At 50.9% G+C, this 10029-nt stretch overlaps 1 protein-coding gene across 1 annotated transcript; it reads right to left on the reverse strand.

Moving 5' to 3' along the window:
- Nucleotides 1-6532: 6532 nt before the first annotated feature.
- On the reverse strand, nucleotides 6533-9613 carry LOC136504997 (cytochrome P450 71A1-like). The gene is made up of 2 exons (XM_066500053.1): nucleotides 8639-9613; nucleotides 6533-7438 (listed from the first exon to the last, which is right to left on the reverse strand). Exons 1-2 carry the CDS (start codon nucleotides 9566-9568, stop codon nucleotides 6815-6817), a joined length of 1554 nt encoding a protein of 517 aa, XP_066356150.1. The 5' UTR covers nucleotides 9569-9613; the 3' UTR covers nucleotides 6533-6814.
- Between the last annotated feature and the right edge of the window lie 416 nt (nucleotides 9614-10029).

The following is a 10029-nucleotide window of genomic DNA, read 5'->3' on the forward strand; positions in this document are numbered from 1 at the left end:
ACATCAGTGTTAGCGATGTTCGGCGGCTCGTTACACTGCCAGGAGAAACGTCGTATGTACTTGCATGTGTAGGTGCCCTGGAAGTTCCCCACGAAGACCTCTTTTAGGTCCGCCCAGTTCTGGATGGTCCCAGGCGGCAAGTGCTCCAACCAAGCTCTAGCCGAGTCAGCCAAGAACAAGGGGAGGTTGCGGATAACGAAGTCGTCGCTATCCACCCCACTGGCCTAGCAAGCCAGACGGTAGTCCTTGAGCCAAAGGTCGGGGTTCAATTCCCCAGAGTACTTAGCAATGTTCATGGGCGCGTGGTACCGCTGGGGGAACGGCATGCGGAGGATGTGTCGCGTGAAAGCCCGAGGTCCTGGTCACAGAGGGCTCGGGCTACGGTCTTGCTCGGCATCGTAGCATCCACCATGGCGAGGGTGGTAGCCATGGCTGGCCTCGTGCTGCCGATCGTCTCTTCCGCCCCTGCAAGCGTCCAAGACGACGTGGACGTCGCGGATGGGCCCGACTCGGTCCCATATCGGGGGAAGGTTGGCTGCCCCCGTGCCACGCGACGGTTGCTAGACGGACACGTCGCCCCTTTTATCTCTGGCGGGGCCAAGCCGGCTGTCGCCAGATCCACGCCGTCGGGACTGCAAGCTTTCCTCCTGTTGGGCTGTGGCGATCTCGAGTAGCTCGTGGATCTCCCTCTGCGTCTGCTCCTCCACGGGGGTGGCCTGAGGTGGCATGCCGCAGAGCAAGGCTACCACCGTGGCGATGTTCTGGCTGGCACAGGGGAACCGGGGAGGTCCATCATCATCCTCCATGATTCGCCGGTGCACGTCGCGTGCCTTGGTGCGCGCCGGCCCACCATTCGCGTGGCATCTGGCGATCTCGCGTTCGAGCTCATGGCGCTCACGTTCTAACTGGCGCCGTGCCTCATGAAGTTCGTGCTGTCGGGTGTGAAGCTACTCTAGCACGGGGGGGGGGGGGGGGGCTGAGTTGGGAGGAGGCGGCCCCCACCGGAGTCGGTGGAGATGGCGTCCTTGCTTCACTTGCGACTACGGCGGGCGGGACCTCATCGGGGTCCGCGTCGTCGTAATCGGCAACGTGGCCATCCTCGACGTCAGCCATGAAGCATTCGTGAGAGGGGTGGTGGCTCCCTTTGCTAGAGCTAGAATCCAAGAGGGAGTTCGAGTCCGATCTGCGGAGATCATTGATGGACTCGGTAACCCAATCTGCTATCCCCACGAACTCGTCGTTCGCGGGGGGCAAACACGTTCGCCGCGCCATCTATTCGTTGGCAATTGCCACAGCGTTGCGGAGGCTGAAGGGGTACGCCATCAGGGCGCTACCTAGGATGCTTCCCAAGGGGAGCGGCTCTCTTCCATTTAGCTGCACCATGATGTTGGCGTATGAAAAAGAAGAGATGACAGAGATCTTCCTGGGATGGTCGTGGTCCCATGAAGGTGCTCAGAAGGCGTTCTAGCCTTCGGTAGTCGAAGGCTGGTGTCGGGACGCTGTCAGGGGTTTGGGTCTCAAGAGCGTCGGGTTGTGGCCCCTCAGGGGTCGTGGTGACTATGTTGGGGTCCGCGGAGGAGACTGGTGGGACGGATCTGACCAGCTCTAGTTGGTTTTCCTCAAGGACGAGGAATTCCAGAGTCCCAAAGTGCACGTGTGCGCCTAGGGTGAAGCTAACATAGTGACTAGCCATCCAAAGCTGCTGATGAAGAACGTCGTGACGCGCAAAAAAGCCCCCTACCTGACGCGCCAACTGTCGGTGTTTTGAACCACCGACTAGTGAATGTTGAGTGATCGCGCGTCAAAGCTCGGATGGTGCATAAGAGGACATAATGATGTATACTGGTTCGGGCTGAATGTCCCTACGTCCAGTGTCAAGCGGCTCGTGTTACTCGGGCGGTGTTTGGAATAGGGGTTACAACTAAGTGAGAGAGGAACTGGCGGTCCCAAGTCTCTACGTGTGAGTGTGTTGTTTGGGGGGGGGGGGGGGGCTAAGGGCTTCCTGGCCCTCCATTTTATAGGCGAAGGGCAGGTCCAGGTTACACAGGCAAAGGGGGGAATAGAAAAGAAGAAATCATGAGTCTACTAGATCGTCCGGCTCTGTAATCCTCTTGCCGAGCGCGCCGACCCCCAAGGTGCCGTAGATAAGGAGTGAGATGGGGGCATACCACCGCTCTATGAGCCCCTATTCCCATGTAGGCTTCCTTGTCGCGGATCGTGGCTCTCCATTCCCCCATATGGTCGTCATGCCTATTATCCTGTAAATCTGCCCGTACCGGGAGTTGGAGGAACAACGATTCACTGTGGGTAGCACAGTGCTCCACGGAATGGTGTGTGACTGGTGCGAGTCATGTCAGAACGTGCCCGCATTCTCCGGGCGGTCAATTCCACAACCCCTTCTAGAGAGGTCGTGGCGATGCGGGGCCCCCACGCGGCATCTCTCCCTCCCAGCCGAGAACTTGTCGTCCTGCCTTGCGGGGCTGACGGGGGAGGGAGACCCCGCCTCTGGGTCGGGCGAAACGAAGAATCTCCCGTGGGGTCGGGCGAGGCAACATCCGCCCTCGAAGGGTCGGGCGAGACGGAGATCCCACAAGTGACCCGTTCAAACCGGAATCGAGGTGCAAGGGAGCCGTCGAACCAACATCCGACTACTCGGATACTACGGCTCACCGATCGAGTACTCGGCCATAGCGACCGACTACTCGGCCATGGATGTTCGACTACTCGGCCACAGCGACTGACTACTCGGCCATGGGTGTCCGGCTACTCATCCGTGGTGATCGACTACTATACTTGGCCACGGTGACCGACTACTCGGCCACGAAGGTCAAGATGATGCCCGGGGGATCTCAAGCCCGACACACCAAGATCGCACGCCGACTACTCCACTCGGCCGACAATCAAGCTCCGCGCTTGTAGTCAGGATAGGTTCTGGGTACTCGACTCCTCCACTTGGCTCTCATAGACAACTCGCCGCCGCCCGCCTCAGCCCTTGTCGGCCCTCGGCAAGCAACGCGCTCTGGCCCTGAACATGCATCAACGTTCAATTGCCAGAGATCAATCAAATTCATCCGACAGCATGCAGAATCGCAGAGACCTTTTGCTCGTGCTCATGCATGTCCGACTACGTGGACTCAAACACCAGGCACTTAAGACGACAAGCAAGCAACATACTAATTGTGCCTGACTGTACGTGTGATGTGTGCACACTCATGTATGCATCACGCATGAACAAGATTACTTCCTTTGTTGACAACATGACGCCTCGTCCGACTACAACTCTGGGCACCCGTCCGTATGCTCGTCCGACTGCTCACTGCTATTGGACTACATCAAGCCAGGACAACGACTCGGCTACTTCGCCGAGATCCTCAATAAACTACTTCGACTACTAATTGCACCCGAAGCACCAGTCGGAAACGAGTCCTGAGTGCCTCAACGCACCAGCCGGGGATGAATTCCGAATACCTCGACAAAGATAACATGGACGCTTACCGCGCCGAAGAACACAAGCTCGAGAAAGACTTTCAAGATTTTAAAATTCTACATGTCCTATGCGACTCAAGAGTTGCAGCAGACATCCTTGCCAAGCTCGGATCGGACAGAGAGAAGGTCCCACCTGGAGTATTCGTGAAGGAGCTGTCAGCTCCCTCTATCAAACAACATGGTGCGATAACCCCTGAACTCCCAGGTCCAACCACTCAGATCCTGGTCGTCGCTCCAGCAAATATTCATCAATTATATCAAAGAACTCGGATCAAACAGGGCGATGGTCCCACCTGGAGGGTTTGTAGAGGAGTTGTCAGTTCCCTCTATCAAACAACCCGGTGCAATAACCCCTGAACTCCTAGCTCCAACCTCCAAAGCATCAACAGGCAATGGCTTCGGCCCTCGTCGTTGACAACACGACGACACGATGCAGCTCGCGTCATTCTACTACAATGTTACTCAAAACATCACACCTTGACTCGTCCAAAGGTTCCTGCTACAAAAGTACATAGCCTAACGACTATTCACGACTATCCCAGGTTATTCAACCTAGATGAGAGTAAATGAACGCTCGCTCTATCTCAGGTTATTCAACATAGATGAGAGTAAATAAACACTCCCCCTATTCCAGATTATTCAACCTGGATGAGAGTAAAAGAACACTCGTCCTATCCCAAGTTGTTTTCATAACCTGGATGAGAGCAAACAGGCCACTAAGCCTTTACTCGTCCTATCTCGAGTTATTCAACCCGGATGAGAGTAAACAGGATGACTAAGCCTACGCTCACCCTATCCCAAGTTATTCAACCCGGATGAGAGCAAAAAGGCTACAAAAGCCAACGCTCGCCCTATCCCGAGTTGTTCTCACAACATGGATGAGAGTAATACATACCGGTCCTATCCCAGGTTATTCAACCTGGATGAGAGTAAATGAACACTCGCTGTATTCCAGGTTATTCAACATGGATGAGAGTAAATAAACACTCGCCCTATCCAGGTTATTCAACCTGGATGAGAGTAAAAGAACACTAGTCCTATCCCAAGTTGTTTTCACAACCTGGATGAGAGCAAACAGGCCACTAAGCCTTCACTCGCCCTATCCCGAGTTATTCAACCCAGATGAGAGTAAACAGGCTGACAAAGCCTACGCTCGCCCTATCCCGAGTTATTCAATCCAGATGAGATTAAACAGGCCACTAAGCCTACGCTCGCCCTATCCCAGGTTATTCAACCTGGATGAGAGTAAAAGAACACTCACCCTATCCCGAATTATTCAACCCGGATGAGAGTCAACAGGCTACTAAGCCTTCACTCGCCCTATCCCGAGTTATTCAACCCAGATGAGAGTAAACAGGCCACTAAGTCAACGCTCGCCCTATCTCGAGTTATTCAACCCGGATGAGAGCAAAAAGGCTGCAAAAGCCAACGCTCGCCCTATCCTGAGTTATTCAACCCGGATGAGAGCAAAAAGGCTGCGAAAGCCAACACTCGCCCTATCCCGTGACTAATCCTAGCACGGATGAGAGCAAAACAGACTGCAAAAGCTGACGCTTGCCCTATCCTGAGTTTTAGCAAATTCGGACGAGAGAAACCTGGCCTATCTAGTACCAATGCTCGCCAAGACTCACGAAGTCACACAAACCAAAGTATGACCAAAGCAAAAGACCAACTACGCTCGAGGGCTTGGATTCAAGGATGAAAGACCCAGTTTATAAAACTTTCAACTACTCATGCATCCCTGAGTATATTCTTTTTAGATCCTAGCGCCGACTACAAGTACTCGAACACAGGCTCGGGGGCTGCGGGATACATATCCTCAGGGAAAGTTTTTTATTTTTCCTGGGAAGTTTGCAGAAAAGACCCTCCAACTCTTTGTTCCAAACAACAAGAGGCTCGGGGGCTACACTCAGTGAGTGCACTTTTTCAAAAAAGTGCACACCGCTTGAAGATCTCTCAAGAAGCACTACATGGTTTCACTCAAGAAAGCACTCGGACGATGCTCGTTTCTACTCGACAAGACCCGGAGGAACAAGAAGAGGCTTCCAAAGTTCAACCATACAGTGCTCGGGGGCTTGTCGGTACATAGTACCCGAGGTACCACGCATGGAAGGGAGAAGATCTAGTCCGACTAGAATTTCTCCCTTACAATCCTAGTAACATTGCTATCATGTAATCCTACTAGGACTTCTACATTGTAACCGACTAGGACTCTTGCCTCCTGGACTATATAAAGGAGGGCAGGGCTCCCTAGATCGGGAGGAGACAATAAGAATAGATCTCACGGTCTAAACCCTGTAAGACACAATCACAATAATCAATCCAACGCAAAGGCTAACGTCGACTGGACGTAAAGGGTATTACTCGATCACGAGGGCCCGAACCAGTATAAATCGACTGTCTCTTGCGTTAACTATCAAGTTCCACGTACACCGAAGCCCGAACAACTGTCCCGGATACCCCCATGGCAGGCTATCGTTGGTGAAACATCGACAATTGGCACTGACATATGGTCAATCAAAAAATGAAAAATAGCAAATGCACAAAAATATGCCCAAGTTTATCAGAAGCACCTCACATCTATCATCATATGATCAGATTGCAATAGGTACATTATCAGCAACACACACATATGTAATATATACAGATTTGCTAACCATCATGCGGTTGTTTTGGAAGAAGGCAACAACTGGATTTTTGGCTGTCCATGGCGTGCGTTGGCGTGTGATGGCCGTCCGATGCCATTGGATGTCGACACACGTCCGACCGGTCCCCACCCCAATCACCCAAGCACATGGCGGCACGGATGCGGCCGAGTGCAGCAGCACAACAGCGCGTGCGCGCTCCACATCACCCTTCCCCTCGCCACGTAAGCGACCCGGCCTCCACCGGCGTAGGATTTTTTTTTGAAATTTGTGAAGTATTTGACATGTATTTTTTTTATATCTGCAATCCATAAAAATAATTTATAAATTTGGTATATATTATATGAGATCTGTAATTATCCTCAAATTACATCACTGCATCATATGATTTACACTGAAGAAATCATTGTAAATATAGTAATAAGGCGGTGTAACTGTAAGACATTGAGTGCATGAGGAAAATCTGGTTGTTGGGAGAAGCTAAAATTAACAACCCGTTGTTGGCTAGACAGATTCATGTAATAATATAAATCATGCATCAAACTTTACATTTTGGTTTTTACCATGGATGGACGTATAAGATACGAGTGAATAAATAAAGGACACGTGGCCTGTGTGGATAATTAAGCCCTTTATTTAATTTCGTGATGAAGAAGAGTAGGATCGACACCATGATCGATCCACTAAGGAGACCATGGCTTAGCGACCAGACGCAGAGGCTTCTTCAACCGCACGGCCAATCCACCCACCTCATCCATGTCGACCGTGGACGCCCCACCGGCCGGTAGCTCCCAGTCAAAGTGGTACAGCAGGCTCGTCAGCACCAGGTCGACGCTCGCCATGCCAAACCCAGCACCAGGGCACCCTCTCCGCCCGCCACCGAACGGCAAGAACGTGAAGTCGTGCCCCGCCACCGCCGCCAAGGGCCCGCCATCGTCCCCGAACCACCGCTCCGGCAGGAACTCCTCAGCGCGCTCCCACGTGGCGGGGTCCTGTGAGATGGCCCCGACGTCGATGATGACGCGGGTGCACGCTGGAACATGGTAGCCAAGCAGCTCGGTGTCCTCCATCGTCTCCCGCAGCACGAGCGGCGACGGCATGTGCAGACGGAGCGTCTCCTTGAGCACCGGCTTGAGGTGGCGCAGCTTACCGATGTGGTCCTCGGTAACTTGGTTGTCGCCGCCGCCATGGATGACCTTGCGTATCTCCTCTTGGAGCATGCGCATCTCGTCCGGATGGTTGATGAGCTCCGCCATTGCCCATTCCACAATGGAGGCGGTCGTAGACGAGCCGGCTAGGAACATATCCTGCACCGTACACATATATATGTCACTATAGTCAGTGCTCATAGAGCAAACCTGATAATCAAACTACGCTATACAATAATTATCTTTTTATTTACTATAATTTTTTTACTATATTATAATATTTATCCATGTGTCATAATTTTTTTATATTCCTCGTATCTACTTGTTATCTAGACCCACTATTCATGTTCGGCTTATTGCTTGCATTAGGACAGGCTCTCATCTTTCTCTTTGGTTCTCCCATTCACATTATCAAAAATATTGACTAACTTAATAATAAAATCATTATTCTACCTGCTCTAAGTACGCACATAAAATTAAACTTGACTAGTCGCATTGTTATTTATTTTTTTGATGAGGAAGTCCTGTCTTTCTATATAGTCCTGTCTTTCTACCATGGATGCATACGCTCCCTCCCGTAAGTCTGTCTTTCTATATAGTCATGTTATTTATTTTTTTGATGAGGAAGTCCTGTCAAATTCAGGAGCCATTTTATGTTAAATGAGTGTTTTTTTAGATAGCTCCATGAGCGAAGTTTCTGAAAATCTACTCTCACATGAGGTGAGTGATAGATGGACATGAAAATAGTAATTTCTTCCCTCCCCCATTCGTATCAGTAGGCCCAGCACACGCGGAGGTCAAATTTGCCCAAGTTTATTTATGGATTGATGAGTTAATTAGTTGGATTTTTTTTCTTAGAGAACACGCCTTCACGTGTTCCGCGAGTAGGTTGGATTTGAAAAAAGGTCTAGATGGTGTGATCATAAAAAGTAGTAGGGCTTTTGGCTTCGAACACTCGAGCAATAGTGATTTTGTATTTTAGAAAGGTGTAACTTAAAAGATGTATTTTCAAACACGTGGAATAAAGTGCATGCTGCACCTTATATTAGGGATAACTTGGGAAAATGAATTGAATTAAAGTACACCTTGGACTATTTTGCTCTGAAAAATGTATATGGAAAAATGTCGCACCATATAAGGAGTAAAAAATGATTTGAAGTTTAATCAAATGTATATGGAAAAGTGTAAATATTTATGATACCAAATAAGTATCTAGATTAATTATGAAAAACATTTCTATAGTAAACTTATTTAGAGACAAATATTGATGCTATTTTTTATAAATTTGGTTAAACATAAAAAAATGATTTGTTTCAAATTTAAAACTGTTTTGTTTTGGGACTGAGGGAGTACACGTACCAGGATGATGGCCTTGACGGCTACCGTGTCAAACAGGATTCCTCCCGCCTCTTCCTCCTTCACATCCATCAGCACGCTCACGAAGCTTCGGCGACTATCGTCGTCGCCGCCGTCTCCCTCCCGCCGGTCTCCACGGCACCGCGTACGATGGTCTGCGATGCCCCGCTCGAGGAAGCCATCTAGCGCGTGAAACATCCGTGTTGCCTTGGCATGCACCCCCCTCATCGAGTCCACCCACGCCAGCCACGGCACCACCTCGCCGAGCGTGCCCAAGCCCAGCAGCTCCTCGACGTCGACCAACAACTTCCTAAGAATCTTCCCTTCTCCGTCGAGCCCATAGCTGGAGTCGTTGCCGAACGCGGCCCTCAGGAGGACGACGCTGGAGTAGACGACGAGAAGATGGCTCAGGTTCACGGCGTCGTCGAGACCGGCGCCGCGGACGCGGTCGAGCAGGGCGGCGGTCTCCTGCTGGCGAACGCGTCGGAAGGAGAGCACGCAGCGCTGGCTAAGAAGGTGGAGCACGCAGACGCGTCGCGCCTGGCGCCAGTGCTCGCCGTAGGGAGCGAAGGCCATGTCACACCCATAGAAAAGGCGCTCGACCATCGGTCCGCGGTAACGGCCCGCGAAGGCCACGTCTCGGGCCTTCATGGCTTCCTGCGCCGCGGCCGCCGAGGAGGCCACCACGATGGGCACGCGGCCGAGCCGCAGGAGCATGACCGGGCCGTGCGTTCCGGCCATCGCCCGGAGCGTCCGGTGGGGTAGCGACCCAAGAAGCGGCAGGTGCCCGACGAGAGGGAAGCCCGACGGCGACGGTGGCAAGCTCCTCCGTCCATCTCCATGGGAGAGAGTAGCTTTTCTGCCGGTGGAGAAGAAGAACACGAGCGAGAGAAGGGCAATGGGCAGCAGTGCAAGAAACGGTGAGAGGTCCATGCTTGCAGCGCAAACTGTTCGTTCCCCTTTCGATCGGTTTGTGCTAATAAAATGGCAAACATATCTACTACAAAGCGTGGAGTTAACGGCAGAGATCTAGTAGTGAGTGACAGATTACTGTGATCTTTTTGTCTCACTATCTCAGTGGCTTCACTTTGATGCGAACAAGGTTGGTGTCTTGCAATGTGGTCTTGTTCATTCGCGTGTTTGGACAGCATATTAAATAAATACATATAAAAATAAAAGACAAGAAGCAAGTATCTTTATTAATCACATTAATAATGAATACTTACTCTATTCTAAATTATAAGTCATTCCAGCTTTCATGAAGAGTCAAATCTTTCTCAGTTTGACCAAAATTACAAAGAAAATTATAATAATACATTATAATAATAAATATAATGACATTAAAGGTTAAGCTAGCCTGAGAAGCTTTCGTGAAGAGTCAAGGTAACATATTA

The sequence above is a fragment of the Miscanthus floridulus genome, chromosome 14, assembly GCF_019320115.1.
Source record: "Miscanthus floridulus cultivar M001 chromosome 14, ASM1932011v1, whole genome shotgun sequence".
Lineage (NCBI taxonomy): Eukaryota > Viridiplantae > Streptophyta > Magnoliopsida > Poales > Poaceae > Miscanthus > Miscanthus floridulus.